Source organism: Tachyglossus aculeatus, chromosome X1, assembly GCF_015852505.1.
Source record: "Tachyglossus aculeatus isolate mTacAcu1 chromosome X1, mTacAcu1.pri, whole genome shotgun sequence".
Lineage (NCBI taxonomy): Eukaryota > Metazoa > Chordata > Mammalia > Monotremata > Tachyglossidae > Tachyglossus > Tachyglossus aculeatus.
The window spans coordinates 119594187-119621258 of record NC_052101.1 but is presented as its reverse complement, the minus strand read 5'-3'; the positions used below and the strand labels follow the sequence as shown (position 1 = coordinate 119621258).

Below are 27072 nucleotides of genomic sequence, written 5' to 3'. Positions count from 1 at the left end.
TGATGTTTCATTGTTAGATGTATCTGGGTTTATCTATCCCCAAACACAAAGGTTCACACTTTCAACCCTGCACTTCCTTAAACTAACTCCCTCACTCCCTATCTCTCACTGCTAACGTTCAGCCCTGAATGAGCCCCACAGTTGGCTTCCTCTGTTCCTACTCACATAGCTAAGTGATCTTGGCCCAAATCCCCACACCATGTCAACTTCTGTCACTCTAATTTTACCATCCCATGATTATAATTCTGCCCTTGCATCTGTTCAACACCATTAATCCTCCCTCGTTGGCTCCCTTGCCCATAGCTCCCTGTAACTATTTCAATCATTTAATTCTCTCCTGAAGCCTCCAAGAGCCCCTTCCTTCTCTGTCCCCAGATGGCCTTTGCCAAGGGTCCTCTTTGCCTCGATATTCTCCTGCCCCACACCCACAATTCCCCACCTTTCCAGCTGTCTCCCATCCCAAGAGATCTCCCACCTATTCTTAAAATCTACCTGCTCCTCCTCCAGGAGGCCTTCCCAGACTGAGCTCCCCCCTTTTCCTCTCCTCCTCCTCCCCTCCCCATCACCTCCCCTCCCTCCCTCTGCCCTTCCCCCCTCCCCTCCCCACAGCACTTGTGTATATTTGTACATATTTATTACACTACTTTATTAATGAGGTATATATAGCTATAATTCTATTTATTCTGTTGGTATTGACACCTGTCTACTTGTTTTGTTTTGTTGTCTGTCTCCCCCTTCCAGACTGTGAGCCCGTTGTTGGGTAGGGACCATCTCTATATGTTGCCAATTTGTACTTCCCACGCGCTTAGTACAGTGCTCTACACACAGTAAGTGCTCAATAAATACGATTGAATGAATGAATGAATGATTGCATCTCCTCTCACTTCTGAAAAATACTTGCTCTATCCCTCCTCCCCCTTCATACCGCTACCTTCAATCTCTCACTCTCCTCGGGTTCCTCCCCTTTTGCCTTTAACCAAGCCCAAGTCTCCCTGCTACGGAAAAAGACATCTCTTGACCCCAACCCACCCACATAATAATAATAATCATGATGGTATTTGTTAAGTGCTTACCATGTGTCAAGCACTGTTTTAAGCACTGGGGTAGATATAAGCTTATCAAGTTGGATACAGTCCCTATCCCACATAGGGTTCACAGTCTTAATCCCCATTTTACAGATGAAGTAACTGAGGCCCCGAGATGTTAAGTGACGCAAGTGACGGAACCAGGATTAGAATCCAGGTCCTTCTGAATTCATTCATTCAATCATATTTATTAAGCGCTTACTGTGTGCAGAGCACTGTACTAAGTGCTTGGGAAGTACAAGTTGGCAACATATAGAAATGGTCCCTACCCAACAATGGGCTCACAGTCTAGAGGGGGGAGACAGACAACAAAACAAAACATGTGGACAGGTGTCATCAGAATAAATAGAAGTAAAGCTAGATGCACATCATTAATAAAATAAATAGAATAGTAAATATGTACAAGTAAAATGAATAGAGTAATAAATCTGCACAAACATATATACAGGTGCTGTGGGGAGGGGAAGGAGGTAGGGTGGGGGGGGATGGGGAGGGGGAGAGGAAAGAGGGGGCTCAGTGTGGGAAGGCCTCCTGGAGGAGGTGAGCTCTCAGTAGGGCTTTGAAGGGAGGAAGAGAGCTTGGCAGATGTGGGGAGGGAGGGCATTCCAGGCCAGGGGGAGGGCATAGGCCGGGGGTCGACGGCGGGACAGGCGAGAACGAGGCACAGTGAGGCGGTTAGTAGCAGAGGAGCGGAGGGTGCGGGCTGGGCTGTAGAAGGAAAGAAGGGAGGTGAGGTAGGAGGAGGCGAGGTGATGGAGAGCCTTGAAGCCAAGCGTGAGGAGTTTTTGCCTGATGTGTAGGTTGATTGGTAGCCACTGGAGATTTTTGAGGAGGGGAGTAACATGCCCAGAGCATTTCTGCACAGAGATGATCCAGGCAGCAGCGTGAAGTATAGACTGAAATGGGGAGTATAGACTGAAGTGAATGCCAGCCCTATGCTCTGTCCACTAGGCCATGCTGCTTCCCTACTCCTGTTCCTGTCCAAACTCCTTGAATAGGCTGTATATGCCCACTGCCTATATTTCCTCTCCTCCAGCTCTCTTCTAGAGCTCCAATAATTTGGATTTTATCCCCTTTACTGAACTAACACTACCCTCCCACCCTGTCAAGGAGCAGGATGGCCTAGTGGAAAGAGCATGGGCTTGGGAGTCAGAAGACCTGGGTTTTAATCCCGGCTCTGCCACTTGCCTGCTGTGTGACCTTGGGCAAGTCACTTCTCTGTTCCTCAGTTTCTCCATTTGTAAAGTAGTAATTAAATACCTGTTTTGTCAATGGTATTTGTTAAGTGCTTACTATGTGCCAGGCACTGTACTAAGTGCTAAAGTAGATGCAAGCTAATCAGGATGGACCGAGTCCCCATCCTTGTTCTCCCTCTTAGACTATGAGCCCCATGAGAGACGGGGCCCGTGTCCGACCTGATTATCTTGTATCTACCTTAGCATTTAGAGTATTACTAATTGTGGCATTTGTTCAGTGTTTACTATGTGCCAAGCACTGTACTAAGCACTGGGGTAGATACAAGATAATCAGGACAGCCGTAGTCTCTGTCCTACATGGGGTTCACAATCTACGTAGTCAGGAGGAAGCTCTTCAGGAAAGTGTTGAAACTGAGGAGAAACGGGGTTTGGTGAACTTGACAGGTAAGAGAGTGCCATACAGGGGGAAAGGTGTGAGCGATGTGATCAGATATGAGAAAGTCATGCACAACGAACTGTTTGTTAGAATGCTGGCTTGGGAGGAGTGAACACTGGGAACTGGGAGAAGAGGGAGAAAAGATCGGTAGATAAGGGGAAGATGAGTGATGGAGAGCCTTGAAGGCTGTGGTTACAAATTTTCTTTTTAAATGCAAGAGGAAATAGGTAGTCACTGGTGGTTTCTGAGGATAGGAATGATGCATTTCAAATGTCACTTTAAGGTGACACGAGCAGCTGGCTGTAGGACAGCCGCAAGTGGGGAGAGGCTAGAAGCAGGGAGACCAGTAAGGAGGCTGTTAAAATAATCCAGTCCCACCTTGCATCCCCCAAATGCCACCTCGGCCCTTCCACACAAACATTTAAGTTACCACAGCCTCCGTGGCACTTATGTCCACATCTGATATACTGTATTACTTCCCCTATTTGTTATTTAATTACATGTCTCTCTTCCCCACCATACTGTAAGCTCCCTGAGGGCAGGGATCATGTCTTCCAACTCTATCAATAATTGTAGTATTTCCTAAGCACTTACTATGTGCCAAGCACTGTCCTAAGAGTTGGGGCAGATACAAACTAATCAGGGTGGACACAGTCCCTGTTCCACATGGAGCTTACAGTCTAAGTAGGAGGAAGAACAGGCACGAATCCCCATTTTACAAATGAGGAAACAGAGGTCCAGAGAAATGCAGTGACTTGCCCAAGGTCACGCAGAAGACAAGCCGCAGAGCCGGAATTAGAACCCAGGGCCTCCGACACCCAGGCCCGTGCTCTTTCCACTAGGCCATGCTGCTTTTCTGTACAGTGTTCTGCACACCATAAACACTCAATAAATGCTATAAATGCTGCTGTTGTTGTGATGAGGGTGGTTGTAAAGGTGGAGAATAAAGGGTGATTTGTGAAATATAAAAGAGGAATAACTAGCAAGATTTAAAGACTGATTTAATGTGAGAGATGAAATACAGAGGAGCAGACAAAGATGGCACCAAAATTCTGTGCTTCAGGTCCACTAAGAATAGTAGTATTTTCAACAGGATTGGGTCTCTGGACTGTAAACTCTAACTTGTTACCTCATTGTGGGCAGGGAATGTGTCTGTTTATTGGTATATTGTATTCTCCCTAGCGCTTAGTATAGTGCTTTGCACACAGTAGGTGCCCAATAAATATGATTGAATGGATGAATAAGTTAGGAAGCAGAAAAAGTATTAGAGGGAAGATAAGAAGTTCAATTTTTGCCATGTTGAATTTAAGATGTCCAGGGCCACTAAGATGGATGGGGTCCTGGAGGCAGGAAGAGATATGAGATTGTGGTAGTTGATACCACACAAACAGCCAACACTCCCCCAAGAGAATGGTTGTAGAGCGAGAAGAGTACAGAAGTCAGAACAGAGCCTTATAACAAACAGGGTGCAGGGCGGACAGAGGGCCAGCAAAGGAAACTGAGACAGAATGGTCAAAGAGGTCAGAAATGAAGCAAAACGAAGCCATGCAATTATAATTGCCAGACCTAATCTTAATTATGTCTGGCATTTCAGGTATTTATGCTTCTATCTAATTGCATGATCGTGTCACCGTGCTTGTCTGCCTCCCCCGTGATATTGTAAGTTATTCTTCTTTTATAATCTTCCTTGATGCCTAGAAATGGACACTGAACAAAGAAGGTTGCCAATCACCATGAAGAAGATAGTATGAAACAGAAACTTTACCATCACTAGCACTGAGGTATTCTGGATTGGACGAGGCATAAAGTGGCCCGGTTGGTCCTTCCGTTTGCCTGGAATAAGGAAAAAAGCAAACATGCAGCTTAAAAATTCCTCATGGAAATTTGGGGGTCATAAACGAAATTGTGTTTACTAAGGTAAAACAGTCTGCCCCGATACCCTCCGTCTCCGCACCTCCCCAGCACTGCAAAATTCTTGGTAGATAAAGTTTGTGTAAATCATGTCAGTTGGTAGTTCAACTCTATTTTTTCATTTCCTTTTAAGCAAAACACATTATTATTCTAGTAGCATCTTTAAACCGCTCACCTCTTTTTCACAAACAGGTAAATAGCGCCAATCATTCCAACAACAAAAATGGCAAAAATGACTGGGCCAATGATAATTTTTGCAATATTCGACGGAACATCTACTAAATCAGAACAGAAATGAAAAGGTTACATCACCAAAAACATTTTCATTATGATGATCATCATTCACATCCCCATCAAAAACAACTTTCATCTGCCTGAAATGAGCCTGGAACCATACATGTTTTTGCTTCTGATCTCTAAACTGTAAGCTCGTCGTGGGCAGGGAATGTGTCTACCAACTCTGTTAGACTGTATTCTCCCAAGTGCTTAGTACGGTTCTCTGCACACATGGATTGACTGATTGTACTAAATGCTTGGGAGAGTGCACTATAACAATATACAGACACATTCATTCATTCATTCATTCATATTTATTGAGCGCTTACTGTGTGCAGAACACTATACTAAGCGCTTGGGAAGTACAAATCTGCAACATATAGAGACGTTCCCTCCCCAACAATGGGCTTACAGTCTAGAAGGGGGGAGACAGACAAAAAACCAAAACAAGTAGAGAGACACATTCCCTGCTCACGACGAGCTTACAATTTCGAGTGCGCCAGGCACTGTTCTAAGTGCTGGGCTAGATACAAGTAAATCAAGTTGGACACAGTCCCCATCCCACATGGGCTCACACTCTTAATCCCCATTTTACAGATGAAGTAACTGAGGCCCAGAGAAGTGAAGTGACTTTACCAGGGTCACACAGTTTTAGAAGTATATGCAGGGTGTAAAATTGCTAAAATTGCCTCGTAAATAGCCATAGCTACTTGCCAAAGATCTCTGTCAGCAAGTGCTAAGAACTACTCAAATCATTTGTGTTACTATCTGCTTACATCCTGGGGAGAACGCTAATATTTACTCTAACATTGACAATGATAAACGCTGAGGTAAAATGAGCAAAACTCTCTGGAACAGGTCATGTTCAGTATGATGCATCTATAGGCATATTTAAAAATGTAATTCTTACTCAGTGAAAAACATTGAGTTGTGTTACTCTCCCTTGGATCATATAGGAAGAGATTTTTACTAACTGATTAGATGAGACTTGTGAAACAGTCATACGATTTTTGTCTTATTTTCTCTTCACTCCTTTTCCCCCTCTCGATTTCCTCCTTTTCTTTCCAGTTATTCCCTAGTCTTCCACTCTGTTCCCTACCTCTCATCTGAGATGCCCTCCCCTACTTTTTTTCTCCTTGGACTCTTGGTAACTTGGATGGGTTTGAGGGGGCCTGGTTTAGGGGGCCTCCCGTCTCCCATTCTTTCTCCACAACTGCCTCTCAGAATCACTGTGCGTGTGGTGGGCCGGTTTCCTTGTGACGATAGGTAAGTTTACTTGTGCATAACCGTAGACTGTGAGCTTGTCATGGGCAGAGAACGTGCCCATCGACTGTTATATTTTTCTCTTCCAAGCGCATAGTACAGTGTTCTGCAGACAGTAACTGTTCATTGGATCGTATTTATTGAGCACTTACTGCTTGCAGAGCACTGTACTAAGCGCTTGGAAAGTACAATTCAGCAATAGAGACAATCCCTACCAAACAACGGGCTCACAGTCTAGAACTGCTCAATAAATACTATTGATAGATTCTTATGTGCATCCACGTGGGGACTTCTCTGTGTATAGATATTTCCCTGTACGGAATAATCTACTGATGTGTGTGGGTATTTCAGCTTCCCCAGGCATCTGTGTGTATCCCTGAATTTTTTTTAATGGTATTTGTTAAGCACTTACTGTGTGCCTGGCACAGTACTAAGCGCTGGGGTAGATATAAGCTAATCAGGTTGGACACAGCCCATGTCACTCATGGGGCTCGAAGTCTTAATCCCCATTTTAGAGATGAGGTAACTGAGCTCCAGAGAAGTGGGCTCTTCAAAGCCTTATTGAAGGCATATCTCCTCCTAAAGGTCTTCCTTCACTAAACCCTCCTTTCCTCTTCATCCATCCCCTTTCTGCATCACCCTGACTTGTTCTCTTTATTCATCCCCCCCTCCCAGCCCCACAGGACTTATGTCTATGGCTTAGTGGAAAGAGCCCGGGCTTGGGAGTCAGAGGTCGTGGGTTCTAACCCCGGCTCCACCACTTGTCAGCTGTGTGACTTTGGGTGAGTCACTTCACTTCTCTGTGCCTCAGTTACCTCATCTGTAAAATGGGGATCAAGACTGTGAGCCCCAAGTGGGACAACCTGATAACCTTGTATCTATACCAGCATTTAGACCAGTGCTTGGCACATAGTAAGCACTTAACATATACCATCGCCATTATTATCATTATTAATCAATAATTAATTATAAATAATTTCATAATAATGAATATCATTATTAATAAATTTATTTATTCATATTAATATCTGTCTCTTCCTCTAGACTGTATGCTCATTGTGGGTAGGGGCTGTTTCTGTTTATTGTTGTACTGTTGTTGTACCAAGTGCTTAGTACAGTGCTCTGCACACAGTAAGCACTCAATAAATATGAGTGAATGAATGAATAAAAGTGAAGTGACTTACCCAAGGCCACACAGCATACACGTGGTGGAGCCAGAATTAGAACTCAGGTCCTTCTGACTCCCAGGACTGGGCTCTATCCCTTATGCCACACTGCTTGAATGGCTCACTCGGCTTTCACCTGAGTTTCTATTTGTGAGGCTGCTTCAGAGGAAGTGCTCTGCACACAGTCAGTGCCTAATATATCCGACTGATTGACTGATTGTTCGATAGGCATAGTGCTCCTCCTGCCTTCCGTCAAAGTCTCACTCTTCCTGCGACCTACCCTGCCTCTGGCTGGGTTTTTGGAGATCTAGATCTGGGCGGGGCCAGTGGCCAGAGCAACTCCTGAAGTCCCCCTTCTGCCGTGTTCCAACCAATCGATCAATGGTGTTGGTCGTATAATCTGACAGAGTTGGAAGGCATGTTCCCTCCCCTAAGGGGTTTACAGTCGAGACCCACTATCTGTGGAGCCTGGCTCTCCCACTTCCTTGGCTTGATCACCAGGAAGCAGCCCAGGGGGCCCCTTGCCTGTAATAATAATAATAATTGTGGTATTTGTTAAGTGCTTACTATGTGCCAGGCACTGTGCTAAGCACTGGGGTAGATACAAGGTCATCAGATTGGATATAGTCCCTGTCCCAAATGGGGCGCCCAGTCCTAATCCCCATTTTCCAGGTGAGGTAACTGAGGCCTGGAGAAGTGAAGTGACTTGCCCGAGGTCATACAACAGACAAGTGGCAGAGTTGGCATTAGAACCTAGGTCCTTCTGACTCCCAGGCCCGTATTTTTTCCACTAGGCCATGCTGCTTCTCAACCAGCACCCCAGTAAGGCCTGAGCCTGGTTCGGAGGTACGTTTGGCAGCAGCAACAGCAGTAGCAGTAGCAATAGTACTTAATAATAATGATAATAATTACGATACTCGTTAAGTGCTTACTATGTGCCAAGGGCCGTTCTAAGCACTGGGGCAGATACAAGTGAATCAGGTTGGACACAGTCCCTGCTCCCCGTGGGGCTCACGCTCTTAATCCCCATTTTCCTGATGAGGTAACTGAGGCCCAGAGAAGTAAAGTGCCTTGCCCAAGGTCACACAGCAGACACGAGGCAGAGTCGGGATCAGAACCCAGGCCCTTCTAATTCCCAGGTCCGTGCTCTATCGATCAAGCCACACTGCTTCCGCTGTGACCGGCCTGCAGCCACCGAGGGGACCCGCTTCCTGGGCTCCATGATTGGCAGTGTGTTGGGCGGGGCTGCTAGCAATTCCCCTTCCCCAAGTCACTGCTTCCCGGCTGGCCATGGGGCCTCTCTGCCCTGGGAAAGGAGTGCATGAAGGGCAGTAGATGTGTGGCTTGCACACACTCCGTTCCTTGTTAGTCTTACAGTTCGAGCCGCGAGCCGTGTCCGTGTCAACGCGGGCACTTAAGTCTGCTGGCACAGACCCCGGGAGCTGGCAACCCATGGGACCTGCCTAGATCTTTATGAGGTACATCGTATGAGGCACTTCCTCCAGTCATGTGTCTCCTTCCCTTCCTCTCTGTTAACCATATGAGGGTTAAAGCTAGTTTAGGAATTTTAGGCTTATGGCAGTAACAATTTGGGGGAGTCTCCCTAGTAAAGACAATCAATCAATCGTATTTATTGAGCTCTTCCTGAGTGTCAGTCAATCGTATTTATTGAGCGCTTACTGTGTGCAGAGCACTGTACTAAGTGCTTGGGAGAGTACAATAGAACAATACAACAGACACGTTTCCTGTCCGAGCACTGTGCTAAGCACTTGGAAGAGTAATAATAATCATGATAATAATTGTGATATTTGTTAAACGCTTACTATGTGCTAGGCACTGTACTAAGGACCAGGGTGGATACAAGCAATTGGGGTTGGACAAAGTCCCTGTCCCATGTGGAGCTCACAGTCTCCATCCCCATTTTCCAGATGAGGTAACTGAGGCCCAGAGAAATCAAGTGACTTGCCCAAGGTCACACAACAGAAGCAGTGTGGCTTAGTGGAAAGAGCACAGGCTTGGGAGTCAGCGTTCATGGGTTCTAATCTCAGCTCCACTACTCGTCAGCTGTGTGACTTTGGGCAAGTCACTTAACTTCTCTGTGCCTCAGTTACCTCATCTGTAAAATGGGAATTAAGACTGTGATCCCCACGTGATAACCTGGTTACCTTGCATCTACCCCAGCACTTAGAACAGTGCTTGGAAAAACACCAACATTATCACTATTATTATTATTGTTATTAAGTGCAGAGCCAGGGTTAGGACCCATGACCTTCTGACTCCCAGACCCATGCTCTCTATCCACTAGGCTATATAGCGGAATTAGCAAATGCATTCCCTGCCCACGATAAGCTTCCAGTCTAGAGACATCAGTGTGTTTGAATTTTAGAAGCCCTCTGGGCATTACAGAAAGATCAATCAATCAATGGTATTGCAAGGTGAGGTGTTACCTAAGCTTGGAGGCCCAAGACAATTATGTCAAAGGTGGATCTGACTTTGCTAGAGGCAAGGATCTGTGAAACCATGCCTTCCGATCCTTTACTCATCTTTTGCAGTTCTGCATTTCCCACCTGCCTCCTTCTGACTCAGTTTAATTAAATTTCTCTCTGAGTGGTATACCACACTTCTGGTCTCTTCTTTTTGCCACCCTTTAGTTCACGCTAATGGCATTTCTTCCCTCCATCCCCAACACCCAGTTATACGTCAAGCAAGAAAGAGTCTCCGACTAAACTTACAATAATCCGCAACATAGAAATAGGTGGGTTCGGTCCAAGAGCCATTTCCTGCCAATGAAGTGGCTCGAATTCGAACAGTGTAATTCCCGGGATGCAGGCCACGGAGTTTACATCCATGTTCGTTGGCAAAATGTTTCCGGGAAACACAATAATGCAGTTCCTGCAAAAAGGAAAAAGGAAGCATGTTTTCCTTAAAAAAAAAAAAGAAAAGAAAAGAAAAAGAAAAAAGAGAATGCATTTTATATTCAGGACAGTATCTGCAGCAGCAGGGTGGTCGAGTTTTCATGGTTCCACTTTCTATTGGGTGGGTGGAGGGGGTGGCAGGAGGGAATCCCACAGCTGTGATGGCAGTGGTACTAGCAGCGCAGCTGGAAGGATTTAGAGTTAGAGAAGGAAGTTGCTGGAGCTGCAACGGCCCTTACTGGGGCTGTGTTGGAGTAGGAGTCTCTGAGACAGAGTCCTGCCTCTTCCCACTCCAGTCCACATTTCACCCTGCTGCCTGGATGATTATTCCACAAAAACGTTCCAGACATGTCACCCCACTCCTCAAAAAACTCCAGTGGTTGCTCCACATCAAAAAAACCCTCCTCACCATGGGCTCTAAAGCACTCCATCACCTTGCCCCCTCCTACCTCACCTTGGTTGGCTCCTTCTACAACCCAACCCACACACTTCACTCCTCTAGTGCTAACCTTCTCACTATGCCCCGCTTTCGCCTATCTCGCCACCGACCCCTTGCCCAAGTCCTGCCTCTGGCCTGGAACGCCCTCCTTCCTCAAATCCAACAATCAGTCTCCCCCACCCCCGCTTCAAAGCTTTATTGAGGGCACATCTCCTCCAAGACACCTTCCCTGACTAAGCCCTTATTTCCTCTTTTCCCACTCCCTTCTGCCTCGCTCTGACTTGCTCCCTTTGTTCTTCCCCCATCCCAGCCCCACAGAACTTATGTACATATATGCCATTTATTCATTTATACTAATGTCTGTCTCCCCCACACTAGACTATAAGCTTGTTGTGGGTAGGGCCTGTGTCTGCTTATTGTTTTACTATACCCTCCCGAGCACTTAGTACAGTGCTCTGCACACAGTAAGCACTAAATAAATACTACTGAATGAATGAGAGTCTCCTGCGAGCCAGGATTACACGCTTCTGGCAACTCATGCATGACCCCAGGCAGGTCGGCTGTTGGGACCATTGCTACTTCATTCATTTATTCATTCATTCATTCAATGCACTTACTATGTGCAAAGCACTATACCTAGTGCTTGGGAGACTACAACAATAAATAGACCCACTCCCTGCCCACGGCAAGCTTCTGCCTGGATTGTGAATGCCTGGGTGAACTGGCGTGTTCTGGGCTAGTAACAATAATAGTAATTGTGGTATTTGTTAAGTGCTTACTATGTGCCAGGCACTGTACTAAGCAATAGGGTAGAAACAAGCAAATCAGGTTGAACACCGTCCCTGTCCTACATGGGGCTCACAGTCTCCATCCCATTTTACAGATGAGGGAACTGAGGCACAGAGAAGTAAAATGACTTGCCCAAGGTCAGACAGCAGACAAGTGGCGGAATTAGAACCCATGACCTTCTGACTCCCAGGCCCATGCTCTATCTACTAAGCCATGCAGGGCTGTGCAGCCTCTGCTGCTTCTACCTGGTGGCAACACAGACCAGGTTAATCAGTTTATTCTTGCTATCGAAGCGGCAGCAGGTACAACAGCCCTGGTGAAATTAACACCACCACCACCAATAATAATAATAATAATAATAACTGTGGTATTTGTTAAGCGCTTACTGTGTGCCAGACACTGTACGAAGCACTGGGGTGGATACAAGCAAATCGGGTTGGACACAGTCCCTGTCCCACTTGGGGTTCACAATCTCATTCCCCATTTTACAGATGAGGTAACTGAGGCCCAGAGAAGTGAAATGACTTGCCCAAGGTCACACAGCAGGCAGGTGGTAGAGCCAGGATTAGAACTCACAACCTTCTGACTCCCAGGCCAGTGCTCTATCCACTACACCGTGCCGCTTTTCATGGTATGAGGGCTGGATTGCTGTTAGGCAGAAGCGATCACTTAGGCAGATTAGGTTTTGTCATTCATTCATTCATTCATTCAATTGTATTTACTCAGCGCTTACCATGTGCAGAGCACTGTTCTAAGAGCTTGGGAGAGTACAAAACAGAATAAGCAGACACATTCCCTGCCCATAATGAGCTCCCAGTCTCCTCCTCCCCCTCCACCCTGCCCGCTTTCCCTTCTCTTCCCTCTGCCCAGCTCCCTTCCAGGGATGCCAGCTCCCAGAGGGTGGAGGAAGAGCAGTGGCACCGAAGAGGGGAAGAGGGTGGCACCGAAAGGGGAGAAAACATTCACTTTTGAGGCGGTCCTTGGGGGCAGAAAGGAGCCGGAAGATCCAAGGTGTTGGCTCCACTCGTTGCCCCATTCAGGCAGATGGGAGCTCCCCAGCTTGGATCCTTGCAGGGGTTTCTTAACCCTGACAAGCTCTGGAGTCCAGTAAGGTGAAGTTGGGTGCCCACCTCACCGCTGGCCTGTCCAGACTCCCTGGGGCATGGTTTGGAGTGAGGTGGATACCCGGGCCTGGTTGGTGATGGCAAATGTGGCAGCGATCAGGGAGAAGAAGATGGCATGGCAGCAGTGAGTAGGGGCCCTCTTCCTTTCTTCTCCCTTGCTTCCCTTTCCTTCTCTTCTGTTTGCTTCTCCTCTTTCTCCTCTCCGGCCCCTTTTTCTACCCCTCCACACTTTAGTTTTTTCCTTCCTTTACCGTACCCAGCAACATCCCTTCCCTTCAACACCCATCCCTAAGATTATCCTCAGGCGCAGAATGAAAAGTGTGGGACCCTATGCCTTTCTCCTTTCCCCTCACTCTTCTTTCAGCCCTGGGAGGGTCCACCCCTGTTCCCATGACCAGGAATCTAGTCATCTCAATCAGTATTTAGAATATTTTTTTCTTTTCTTAAATCATTTATTCTAAATTCATAATAATGATGGTAATTGTAGTATTTGTTAAGTGCTTACTGTGTGCCAGGCACTGTACTAAGCACTGGGGTGGATATAGGCAAATCGGGTTTGACAAAGTCCCTGTCCTACATGGGGCTCACAGTCTCAATCACCATGTTCCAGATGAGCCAACTGAGGCCCAGGGAAGTGAAGTGACTTGCCCAAGGTCACGCAGCAGACAAGTGAAGCAGCGTGGGTCAGTGGAATCAGTGGAATGAGCACGGGCTTTGGAGTCAGAGGTCATGGGTAGGAGGCCTTCCCAGACTGAGCCCCCTCCTTCCTCTCCCCCTCGTCCCCCCTCCATCCCCCCGTCTTACCTCCTTCCCTTTCCCACAGCACCTGTATATATGTATATATGTTTGTACATATTTATTACTCTATTTATTTATTTATTTTACTTGTACATATCTATTCTATTTATTTTATTTTGTTAATATGTTTGGTTTTGTTCTCTGTCTCACCCTTCTTGACTGTGACCCCACTGTTGGGTAGTGACTGTCTCTATACGTTGCCAACTTGTACTTCCCAAGCACTTAGTACAGTGCTCTGCACACAGTAAGCGCTCAACAAATACGATTGATTGATTGATGGGTTCAAGTTCCAGCTCCACCAGTTGTCAGCTGTGTGACTTTGGGCAAGTCACTTAACTTCTTTGTGCCTCAGTTACCTCATCTGTAAAATGGGAATTAAGACTGTGAGCCCTCCGTGGGACAATCTGATCACCTTGTAACCTCCCCAGCCCTTAGAACAGTGCTTTGCACATAGTAAGTGCTTAATAAATGCCATCATCATTATTATTATTATTAAGTGGCAGAACTGGAATTACAACCCATGACCTCCTGACTCCCAGACCCGAGCTCTATCCACTACGCCATGCTGCTACTTCCTTAATTCACTGCCTTATACTACTTTTTGACCCGGTAAGCAGGTGTTCCTATTATTCATATTTATGAGTCAAAACTGAAACTGCTTATTGCTCCAAGAGGTTAGCTAGAAATTTATAAACATTGAGAAGGATCCTGGTCACTGTCTTTATTATCAATCTTCTTTGATGCCTTCTTGAAAACTTCTGTTTGAACAGGAATCTGGTAACCCAGAGAAGCAGCATGGCTTAATGGATAGAGCATGGGCCTCTAAGTCAGAAGGACCTGGGTTCTAATCTGGGCTGTGCCACTTGTCTGCTTTGTGATTCTGGGCAAATCATTTAACATCCCTGTGCTACAGTTCACTCATCTGTAAAATGGGGGTTAAGACTGTGAGGCTCATGTGGACAGGGACTGTGTCCAAACTAACAAGCTTGTATCTACCCCAGCACTTAGTACAGTGCCTGGCACATAGTAAGTGCTTAACAAATACCATTTTTTTTCTTTCAAAAGAGGGGGAATTTTATTTTGATGGCAAAGCCTCACTCTGAAAATATGCAAGAATGCCAATATTAACATACACATTCCAAAAGCCACCCAAAGTTGTAACCAATGTAGGAGAAAATTGGAAAGCATGTGTCATGCAGAGAACTGGAGTGGAAATTCTAAAAGAGAAAAAAAAACCTAAAACAATTCTAAAAACACCCAAATGAAACATGTGACTTTATAGCAAGAAAACAAATGAGAAAAACAACTTAGTCCAAAGGTTAGACTCTTTTTAGTAGAATTAGTCACCCAGTAGAAAGCTAAGAATAAGCACAGTATAGCAACTCAGGGTAGTTATTCTGTGACAAAAAGAAAATCACTATTTTAACTGGTATAATTTATCATGGATATTAAAATGGGATGAAAAATATAAATGGAATTTGGAAATTCCAGGGACAGAAAAAAAATAAAATCTGGATAACAACTGGTTTTCAATGAGACAAGACAGCTAGAAAATGTGGATATCTTGAGCCAGCAAGACAGTCAAGACTCAGATTTTAAACGTTAACGATTTCATTGAAAAGGGCCATCTGGTAATGAAAAGTTTAATAAGATCATTTTCTAGATGGTGAAATGAGTGGCAGCATGGCCTAGTGGATAGAGCATGGCCTTGACCAAGGATCACATCTATCAACTGTTCCTGCACTCTCCCAAGCACCCATTTTAGTGCTTAGCACCCAATAAGTGCTCCATAAATAATAATAATAATTATGGTATTTGTTAAACACTCACTATGTGCCAAGCACTGTTCTAAGCGCTGGGGTAGATACAAGGCAATCAAGTTGTCCCATGTGGAGCTCACAGTCTCAATCTCCACTTTACAAATGAGGTAACTGAGGCACAAAGAAGTTAAATGACTTGCCCAAGGTCACATCATCAATTGTATTTATTGAGCGCTTACTATGTGCAGAGCACTGTACTAAGCGCTTGGGAAGTACAAATTGGCAACATATAGAGACAGTCCCTACCCAACAGTGGGCTCACAGTCTAAAAGACTGTCACATGGCAGACAAGTGGCAGAGCCGGGATTAGAATCCATGACCTTCTGCCTCCCAGGCCTGTGCTCTAGCCACTATGCCATGCTGCACTGATTGACTGATTACTACTACCATTAGTACTACCTGTAAAAAAAGGGTTGGGCTTTTTCGTTAAATTGATACAACCCTTATCTGAAATCTTTCCGATAGTTATTTGGAACCTGTTCATTTTATAGAGCAGTGGCTTCTATTTCAGAAGCAGTAACACTGAATCTGAAGCTCAAATAACTTGACTTTAACAAATTACTGATGCAATTCATCATAAGGCTTCATTTGATCTCTACTGAGCTACAGACTGTTGTGCTCTAAACAAGCCGCTACATGCTTCAGGAGTAGCCTAAAAGCAGCCAGTCGTCTGCCAAAGTGTAAAACGAACCAAAGGATAACAGGGGAAAAGAAAGAAAAAGCTGAAAGGTGGAAACTCAGTGGAACAGGTTTCTTGAATAATCACCTCACTGAAAAATGACTTAAGATGGAGACCAAACACCTGTTTATTGGACTAAAAGGCACACTGTTTTCTTTTTGGGAGCAGAAACTGATCTAATAACCTCCCCATGTGTTATATAGCCTGATACTGCAGCACCATCTCCAAGGCAACAGCCAAACTAATTAGACTGCTGCCATCAGAGAGAGGGAAGGGTCCTTAAACAGGGAGTCGGCAGGAGAGAGAAAAAGGTGTAAATAGGTAGAATCAGTTGTGCATATGGCTGGAGAGAGAGAGAGAGAGAGAGGAGAGAAATGCACCACAACACTCCCAGGCTTTGAAAGGAAAAGAGTGGAAATGCATTTGTTTCCTAATTTTTTCCTTTAAAAGGGCTGTATGCTTCTTATGGTGCTTTCATCATCATCTCTCTCATTGACTCTTCATATATATATTATATTTTTATATATCATATAAATGTTATATGTTTAAATATCTCATCTCTCTCTCTCTCTCTCTCTCTCTCTCTCTCTCTCTCTCTATATATATATATATATCAGAGCTGGGTTGCAATACTCCCGCGTCTCCACCAATACATAGATACATAGTGCAGCTCATGCCTAAGGGTTGATGAAGAATAGAAAGGAGCGCATACACAGTGGCTCCTTTTGCTCTGCCTCTTGCTGAGGAACTTTTTTTATAGTATTTGTCAGACACTATGTGCCAGGTACTATTATTCAATTCAATTCAATAGTATTTATTGAGCACTCACTGGGTGCAGAGCACTGTACTAAGCACTTGGGAAAATACAATAAAACAATAAACAGTGACAGTCCCTGCCCACATTGAGCTTACAGTCTGGGGGGGGGGGGGGGGGGGAGACAGACATCGATACATACAAAGTTAAAGATATGTACATAAGTCCTGTGGGACTGGGTTGGGGGAAGAGCAAAGGGAGCAAGTCAGGGTGACGCAGAAGGGAGTGGGAGACAAGGAAAAGTGCAGCTTAGTCTGGGAAGACCTCTTGGAGGAGATGTGCTTTCAACAAGGCAGTGCTTAGAACGTTTAGAACAGTGCTTTGCAAATAGTAAGCGCTTAATAAATGTCATCATTAATAAGGCTTTGAAGAGGGGGAGAGTAAATGTCTGTCGGATTTGAGGAAGGAGGGCATTCCAGGCCAGAGGCAGCACGTGGGCTAGGGGTCGGTAGCAAGACAGCCGAGATCGATGCACAGTGAGAAGGTTAACAGTAGAGGAGCAAAGTGTGCGGGCTGGGTTGTAGAAGGAGCGAACCAAGTGAGGTAGGAGAGGGCAAGGTGATGGAGTACTTTAAAGCCAATGGTGAGGAGTTTTTGATATGGAGGTGGATGGACAACCACTGGAGTTTCTTGGTGGGGATGACATGTCCTGAACGTTTTTGTAGAAAAATGATCCGGGCAGCAGAATGAAGCATGGACTGGAGTGGGGAGAGACAGGGGGCTGGGCGGTCAGCAAGGAGACTGATGCAGTAATCCAGGCGCTGGGGTAGCTACAAGGTTGGACACAGTCCATGTCCCATATGGGGCTCACATTTCTGTTGCCCAGAGAAGTGAAGTGACTTGCCCAAGGTCACACAGCAGACAAGTGGCAGAGCCGGGATTAGAACCCAGGTGCTCTGTCCACTAAGCCATGCTGCTTCTCCCTGTGGGGGAACAAACACTGGGGAGTCCAGCAAGATGAACAGACACGGGTAAGACAAGAAGCTCCAGTTATCAATCAATCAATAGTATTTATTGAAGGCCTTCCCGTTAGATCAGAAAATCCTAGAGGAGCAAGGGATCATGTCCAGCAACTCCACCATACTCTCTCCCAAGAGCTCAGTCCGGCACTCCTCACGCCACTGGCACTTACTAAACACCACTGATAGATTATAGCATGCCAAGCAATGTACAGAGAATTTAGGAGAGTACGGCAGACTAAATGGACACGATCCATATTCTCCAGAAGTTTACAGTCCGGTTGTTGCTGCCGAGGACAAAAACTGGAAGCAGAGTGGCAGCTCTGGGATGGCAGGAGGAGGGTGTCCTGGGACCCATCTTTAGTCTTCAGCAACAGCAGCCAAAATGGCAGCAATAGCATAGTGTCCTTATGGGCCACTGCCACCCCTGGGCCTCTTCTTGCTGAACTCTTGCAGGGGTGCCAGAGGAACCTCAGCACAAGGGCAGGACAAATAGAACCCAATGCCTTAATCAACCTGGCCTCCACCCCGACCATGTCCTGCTTCCTGGTTATCAGTTTAGCCGACTAACTGTCCCTTACCTCCATGCCTGCCTTGGTTACCCCAGGCAATTCTGACTGCAGTTTGATAAATACAATAAACGTCTTCTAAGATTTGGATCTCTTGTTAGGCGACAGTTACAGTGTGCGTAAAATTCCCACTGCCAAATCCAACGGGAAAAATGCTAAATAACATCATCCAATAATAATAATCATAAATAATTATGGTATTTGGTAAGCGCTTACCATGTGTCAAGCACTGTTCTAAGCAGTGGGGTAGCTACAAGGTAATCGGGTGGGACACAGTCCCTGTCCTACATGGGGCTCACAGTCTTTATCCCCATTTTACAGATGAGGTAACTGAGGCCCAGAGAAGTTAAGTGACGTGCCCAAGGTCACACAGCAGACAAATGGCAGAGCCGGGATTAGAACCCATGTCCTTTGACTCACAAGCCACAAGGCCACACTGCTTCTCAGAACTCACCTCATTTTCTCCAAGACGCCAATAGTTCACTTCATAGAGAACAATCAATCCATTGGGCTCCTTTGGCTCCTGCCACTTCAAGTGGACAATGTTATTGTCAGACACTTCATGAGTAACCGGCCCAACAATGTCATCTGCCTTTGCTACAATACAAGAATGTATCAGGTTATCATTTCAAACAAATGACAACAACAACAATGACAAAAAAACCCCAGCACACCACCACCAAGCAAGAGACTGTCATATGTAGTCCTACTTCCAACTTGGTATTTCCAAAACAATGATAATCATCATACAATACAATGCAAAAGAAATATGTTCATGATAGTTCAAAATAACAGCAGAACTCTTCAGAGAAACAGGCTTTTTCTACAGCTAATTTGGAAACACCAGAAATCACAGAAGAAAAGCCCATGAAGGATAACTTGCCTTCAGGCATGGTTCTTGCACTGACATACGCAGCCACGCTGCATCTGGATTCTTGGGCATCATGATTGCAGGCGTGGAGTTCAATGCGATAGCCAGTAAAATGCCGCAGACCGGAGATAACCAAGGATTCCTTAGATTCAACTTTCTCAAAGGGTTTCTGTTCCTCTCTACTTTCAGGGGCAGGTGTAGATGAGGTGTTTGACAAAGGTGGAATTGTGGGTGTCACCACTGTGGCATTTGCCCTGCTGCCAAGATCCCTTCGTTTACGATTTGGCCTGCGAAACAAAATTCGAAAGAATAGCCAATTGATTAAATGGATGAAATTATGTTTTGGAAGTGAAAGGGTTAAAATGGAGGGTTTGTTTTTTTTTTTTTTTTTTGGTTAAGGGGTTGGTTTTTGGTTTTGTTTTGTTTTTTAAGTTATCATGACACACAAGCTGAAACAGACTAGGATCCCTAAATCAGCAGCCGTGGCTTTAGAATCGTAAATTGTCTTTTTATTATTTATCAGCCAATGTAATTGTAATTTCCTCCACCCTCCCCACCACCATAAGCACAACATTTTCTTCAATACATTGCTTCAGTGTGGATGAAAAGGAGTGGAATAAATCTGTACTCCTGTTTTCCTGCCCCAGTGTTAAAAATAAGGCTTCAACATAAATTGTTCTAGCTTTTGTCACTTTATTTCAAAATCTGTTGATGCTTTTTCCAAAGTCCCATGTTTCTTGTCATTTAATTCATTTTCTAATCTGTGGATGAAATTTACGAAACCAGGTTGATGGATAACTAGACTTTAATTCATTGTCGAGAAGCCTCTTGCTGTGAATTCTATCACCGTGATACTGTATTAGCCCATTCACTCCAAATTAGTAGAAGTTTCTTGGAACTCTTTTTCATGTCTTTTGGGAGGAAAAACAAAAATATTCCACCGCTAATCATACCCAAGACACATATATTAGTACTGCTCAGAGGATTTCTAAATAGGCACAGTGAAGTGATGAATTTGCAAAACTATCAAAGGACACAGTGTCTTCCTAGCAAACCCCGGTGATAGTCTTGGGAAGTACCATTTATTGCTTATCCCCAGGCAGCTCCGAAAAACTGCTGGGTTCTCGGGAATTGGCTGCCACTGGCATATTTGTCCTATTCATATGTGTGAAAAGGTCTGAGATCGTACTCGGGGGAGGCTCACTGCCATCCGATTATTTGATCTCGAGTTTGGAAATGGGTTTCGGCTAAAGCGTAAGTCAGTAATGGCCAGTCCCGAGGGGGGCGGGAGGAGGGGAAGAAAGAGGTGAGATCCTCCCTCCACTTTCCATATGCAATTTTCACCAGTGGTGATTGCAAATCTATCACTTGACCATGCTTGTGTAGAAACACCCTCAGTGGTTGTTAACCAAACATTTTCTTTCAAATGACAATCCATTAGTTTGCAGGCTTGCTTCAACCTCTTGAAGTTCTGAGCTAACTCCTCCACAATAACTAATGGCTATTCATTAACTTTTCTTAAGAGCAGCCAGATAATTGAAGAGATGCTAAAGAAAACCATACATTTTTATTTGGCCAAATTTCAGCATTATCCTCTACATCTGTGGTTTCCTTTTTAAAGGCGTTTTTGAGAAATTTCCAATGGGCATTTTGCGGTGATCCTCACCTAGGAAGCTCGAGGTAGCCCCTCGGAAGGAGAATGCCATCACATGCAATTCCACATTTGAACAATGCAACAAGCCACGGAAGCAACTTTGAGACACTAAACCAAATTGAACTTCCCACCGCCACCCTTAGGCCACAAAGCGAAAGATTGGCTAACTCATAGTGCAGTGCATGATTATCTGTTCACTGTATGTCAGGCCAGGTCATACCTAATGTCCACAGATCCATTCCCTGATGATGTTTTTCTGTGAAAACAAAACCAACCACTTTGAAGGCAGATTTAATTTCTTCTATCAGATTAAATATTATGATTCTCCACACCATTCTGAGGTCAAAACCCATCCTGGCCTCTGTGGATTTCTAACAGCTTAACTACATGATCAGCAAAACACTTCAGTTTTCCAGCTTTTGTTTTCTCTTCCCTTAATTACTAATTAACTACCAACCACACAGACCATTTTTTAGGGTTGTTATTATCTCTGCTTTACACGTTGCTCTGAACTGTGCCCTCCCCAACAGTGAGGCAGAGTTCAAAGATGGAACTCTAGGGCAAAACTAGAAGAAAAAACCCACAGAAACCCTTCAATAGAGGACTCCACGACCACATGGATTCTAAAACTTGGTTAGGCTTCAAAATTTGACTCGGCGGTTTCTTCAAGTCAGAAAGGATTTTGTTTTTGACAAGTCAAACAGTAACCTCCATCTCTTGAGCACTCTATCTCTCAGTACTCCTTGGATCCAGGATTATGAGTGGAAAAGTACAAGACAGAAAAATGTGTACCGAGAAGTCCAGAAATGTGTAACAAATGATGGCTAGGAAACAGCCTACTAAAAATCTTTAAATGGGTGATACATAAAGGAATAGTGGTTTACTTTGTCATAATACATGTCTTTTTTTGTCTCAAAGTCCTCAGGAACTAGGACTTACTAGGGTGGCAGACCTGCTGATTTCCAGGATCCAACCTTTCTCTGAATGAGGGAGTGTAAAGAGTTAGTAAGGGAATTGGTCTCTCATGCTATCTTCAGAGGGGGAAGGAAAAAATCCAACCATAACATGTCATGGAGCATCTCTCTCTCTCAAGTCCAATCTTACTTTGCTTATTTTCCTTCAGATTTGGGGATGAAACCCTATTATTACAAAACTGCCAAACCATGTGGTCAAGAAGAAACAAACCACCAACTTCAGCCTGCCACTTTGCTCAGCTAAGAGGAAAAGTGTAACACTGAACTCAGAGCATCAACATGGAACTTTGGCCAAAAAACGGTAGCTAATGTAGCCTTGAGGGTGGCTTAATCAGTTTGGACACTGGATTTGCCTCTATTTTCATAATTCCCCTTCCAATTACCCATGCTTGCCAGTGAGGCCTTTTCTGGAGAACCCCCAAGATTCTTAGAGTTTAAGATAAAGAAAAGATTTGCTGCAAGCAATCATACAGAATAGTTAAGCAGCCATGCACACATACTTCAAAATAATATACTCTTCCCATGTACTTCCATAATGGAGAACATAAAAGAGAATACAATTTTCTGTATTCGAGTTGGAAGAAGAGAAGAAGAAAAAGAATAGAGCAAGGCTAAAAGGGAAGAATAAATGGAAGGAGAAAGTGCTAGAGGAATTAGAAGAAAAACTCAATCCCCCCAAAGACCAAGAATTTCCCATTTTTCATTCATTCATTCATTGTCGTATTTATTGAGCGCTTACTGTGTGAGGAGCACTGTACTAAGCGTGTGGGAAAGTACAATACAACAATAAACCGTGACATTCCCGGCCCACCTTCCTTTCCCTTTCAATGTATTTCAGACTTTCTCCTCCACTAGCAATTCACAAGACACCCCACCACCCCTACTTTGGGAAGCGCTGGCTGCTTTGAGCTGGTAGGTTCTTTGTCACTGGACAGGGATCGTCAAGAGTGTCAGCAGAAGAGAGACTACTTAGGATTAATGCCTCTATGCTTCCACTTACAGAGAGGAAAGCTCGTGAGAAGCGGCTCAGTAAGTAAGAATGAGACAGATTGTTACAAAACAGCCTTCAATACCATCGACCGACTCAATACAACTTTACAACAGGTGAAAATCATTCGCTACGGCAACTCAGTAAAACAACAGCCAACTGATACTCTAACTGGAAATAGAGGCTTTCCACGAACAAATGCAATCTCCAAAATTTCTTCCTCAGGTGGCTAACAAGGTGGAGTGCCAGTGATTCATTTCTTAATATACCTAGACATTGGCTGAGAAGCATCCTGGGATGGCTGTGCAATAGAATTAAAAAAAAATAATAACTCAAACTGTCCGAATCATTGGCCTAAATTGAGAGGATGTTACTGCTACATGAGTTTGGACCAGAGTTCTTCAGAGCTGTTAAGAGGAACTCTGAAGCAAATATTAGCACAGTGGCCTTCCATAAAACACATAAAAGAACCTTTTTGAGTAAAGATAGGAAGGATTCAATAGCTGTTTGGGGGTTGGGGGAGGGGGAGGGGAAATCAGCCTCCTGTTTTGTCAGAAAACTGCAAAGAAATACTTTCTGGCTAAGAGTTTCATAAAAATTCAACACATTATAAAAGGTGAGAACCGCTTATTACTAAACCTAATTTTCACTGCAAACATTCTCTGAAGCTCCCATTTGTGGGGACACAGTTCTTATGCTAAAAACCCCACATCATCCCACTTAGATTAAATGACTATGTGAAACTCTAGATTCGGTACACTTCGAGAAACCTCAAGGTTTTAATAATGCTTTGGAATTCTTAGTAAACTACCAATGAGGTTATCCCAGAGGTAGAATTTGGAGAACAAATAGAAATATACAATTTTTCAGTCTCTAGATTTATATCTAAAGTGTCACTAGTGAGGATGTTTTTTCGGGATCCTGCTTGAACATTTGTTTCTCATTTCAGAATTCAAAAGTTTGTGCAGTGGTCCAGCTAGACCAAAGAACCTCTACCACTCGGACAGTCAGGTTTTTAATTCCAGGTGACAATCCCCTACCACAAAGTACCTCTACCCCTTGCTCCTAACTAGTTTAATTACAGTTTTTACCTGGGCACAAAAACCTCATTATGGAGATAATTTTCAAATGTTTTCCTAAATGAAGACTCTTCAGCTTCTTTCTGTATTTGGGAATCAGTTTTTGGACAAGAACAACACTCTCCACCATGATCCTCATTATCGCTTCGATTCTGTTTCTGAGAATCTTCAGATTCAAAAGGAGGAGACCAGGTCCTTGAAGGCAGCTTTAATCCTAAAGAGGAAAAATTTCATACTATGACATAAGCACATACCTCTAATCTTCTACAGAAAACAAAGCAAGAAAGCCTATTGATTCAGAGAAATCCGCCTGGCACATGAAAAGGCAGTTTGAATTACAGGTGACAGTTCATGGAAGATGGGACAGAGAACTGTTCTAAGCAATCTAACAGTAAAAACAACATTTGTTCTATTAACACAGCCAGGATGTCTGAGATCAGAAATGCTTGCACACACCTTAGGGTTTCTGATCAAAACCAGGTTCATAGCTCTTCTACCAGAGCAACTGAGAGTCAATGAGAAAGGTGATTCATAGGCATTTTAGGGGGAGGGGGAGTGCAGGCCTCCCTGCTTCTCTTTCCCTAATAACAATTATGGCATTTATTAAGCATTTACTGTGTGCTAAGAGTTGGGTAAACATAAGGTTGTTCTTGTTTTTCTTTAAATGGTACTTGGTAAGCACTCATGATGTGTCAAGCACTGCCCTACGCGCTGGCATAGATATAAGCTATTCAGGTCAGACACTGTCTATGTGTCTTATAGTGGGGCTTATAGTCTAAGTACTGAATCCCCATTTTACAGTTGAGGAAACAGCACATAGAAGTGAATTGCTCAAGGTCACATAGCAGGCAAGGGGCAGAGGCGGGATTACTCGTTATTGACAGGAAACGTGTCTGCTAATTCTGTTGAAATGTATTCTCCCAAGTGCTTAGTTCAGTGCTCTGCGCATAGTAAGTGCTCAATAAATGCGATTGATTGATTGTTTAGAACCCAAGGACCTCTGACTCCTAGCTCCATTCTCTTTCCTCTGGGCCACACTGCTTCTCTAGAAGGTTATCAGATTGGACACAGTCCCTGCCCCACAAGGGGCTCTCAGTCTACCTTATCCCCATTTTACAGATGAGGATACTAATCCCAGCTCTTCCACTTGCCTGCTGTGTGAACTTGGGCAAGTCACTTCATTTCTCTGAGCCTGTTACCTCATCTGTAAAATGGGGATTGAGACTGTGAGCCCCACATGGGTCAGGGACCATGTCCAACCTGATTTTCTTTTATCTACCCCAGTGTACAGTACAATGCCTGGCACATAGTAAGCGCTTAACAAATACCACAGTTATTGTTATTATTATTATTATTATTATTATTATTTTATTATTACTACTGAGGCCCAAAGAGGTTATGTGATTTGCCGACAGTCACCTAGGCCAGTGGCAGAGCCGGGACTAGTTCCCAGAGCTCCCAATTCCTGGTCATGTGCTTCCCACTTGGCTGGTCCTCTCCAATCATGATCCGTGTTACTGGGATTCCATTCCTGCCTTCCATCTGCCACTCTCCCCATCAACTAATGGGGCCCTTAGACTGGCAGATGCAATGTCTCTTCATTAAAACCACTAGAAGACTAAAATACAGCAAGGGATCGTTTGGACCACACATTCCACTTGGAAGAACAGGGGAAGCAGCGTGGCCTGGTGGAAGGAGCACAGGACTGGGAGTCAGAGGACTTGGGTTCTAATCCTGGCTTCGCCACTTGTCTGCTAAGGGACCTTGGGTAAATCACTTATCTTCTCTGGGCCTCAGTTACCTCATCTGTAAAATGGGGACTAAGACTGTGAGCCCCATTTGGGACATGGACAGTGTCCAACCTGATTAGCTTCTATCGACCCCCAGCACTTAGTACACTGCCTAGCATGTACTAAGCGCTTAACAAATACTATTTTAAAAAAAGAAAGGAGGTGCTGCCACCAGGGAAGCGGACTTGGAATGGGCTTTTGAAAAGAGCAACATCACCATCTCTTCAAACCAATAGACTGTCCCCCCACCAACCTTCCTCAGAAATTTCTCTGCCCTTACTTTAAATGACTGAAACCCCATAAGTAAACTGATCATTATTTGCCATTTTGCTGTATATGTAAAGACAAAATTTAGGGGATGTTGAGGTAAGAGTTAGGTATGTTAGAAAATATATCCGTAGTTATCAGGATGGATATCAGAGAAGGTAACAATCAAGTTGTTCCTCCAAGTATCCTGATAGAATACTGGGTTGGTTGAATCATTGGTCTGAGCCAATAAAGGCATTATGTTCTTCTGTAATGCCAACTAACAGCACAGTGTACAAGTTGTCCCAACTTTCCATAGTTTTCCTTTAAGTCTGTCTATAATTGTAACAACATTAAAAATGAACATGAGGACTATCACCAGAAAACTCAGTTATCCAGACACTTCTGAAATGACTGTGCCCATACAGGTGATACAGACCCCTACATACTATAGTTTTAACCACACCTGTGCATGGAAACCAATTTACTTTAAGGATGTGTCTGCAAGTCTCCCCCTCTAGACTGCAAACTGGTTGCAGGCAGGGAACGGTCTACTAACTCTACTGTCCTCCCCCAAAGTTTAGTACAGTGCTGTGCACATAGTGAGCACTCAATAAGTACCGTTGATTGATTAATTGATGGAAAGAGCAATCATGATGGGAGTGGGTGGGTGGGGGGAACAGGGAGAAGGAATATAGCTGTGACAACCCTTTTCAGAAGCATAGCCCAAACAATATGTGATGCATGCTACATTGTAAGTGAAAACACAAAGCACGCTGGAGTCCTTACTAACTGGTAGAACACAGGAATTATATAAAATGATATAAAATGCACCCTCTCTGCTTGAAGCTGCTGTCTGGGTGCCTTTTTGGTTTATAACTTTTATGTTCTTTTATCATTTAAATGACATACAAAAGCAGAATGGCTTAGTGGAAAGAGCATGGGCCTGGGAGCCAGAGGACCTGGATTCTAATCCCAGCTTCACCACTTACCTGCTGTGGGACCTAGGGCAAGTAACTAAACTTCTCTGGGCCTCAGTTCCCTCATCTGCAAAATGGGGGTGCAATACCTGTTCTCTCTCCTACTGTGAGTCCCATGTGGGACTGGATTATCTTGTATGTACCCTAGGGCTTAGTACAGTGCTGACACATAGTAAGTGCTTAACAAATCCTATTATTATTATTAGCAATAATAATAATAACAATAACAACAAATGCAATCATATTTTGCT

At 44.3% G+C, this 27072-nt stretch overlaps 1 protein-coding gene across 6 annotated transcripts in view; it reads right to left on the bottom strand.

The window, feature by feature from the left end:
• Positions 1-27072, bottom strand: part of INSR (insulin receptor) — a 183894-nt gene that overhangs the window by 14490 nt on the left and 142332 nt on the right. The window contains exons 10-16 of one of the 6 annotated variants that reach the window (XM_038772651.1): positions 23818-24019; positions 20985-21020; positions 19123-19397; positions 18694-18836; positions 10066-10255; positions 4804-4906; positions 4483-4550 (exon numbers count right to left, since the gene is read on the bottom strand). In XM_038772651.1, coding sequence (XP_038628579.1) covers positions 4483-4550; positions 4804-4906; positions 10066-10255; positions 18694-18836; positions 19123-19397; positions 20985-21020; positions 23818-24019 — 1017 coding nt within the window. The remainder of the gene's footprint in view (positions 1-4482; positions 4551-4803; positions 4907-10065; positions 10256-18693; positions 18837-19122; positions 19398-20984; positions 21021-23817; positions 24020-27072) is intronic. The other 5 variants (XM_038772652.1, XM_038772653.1, XM_038772654.1 and 2 more) reach the window with 5 other exon arrangements.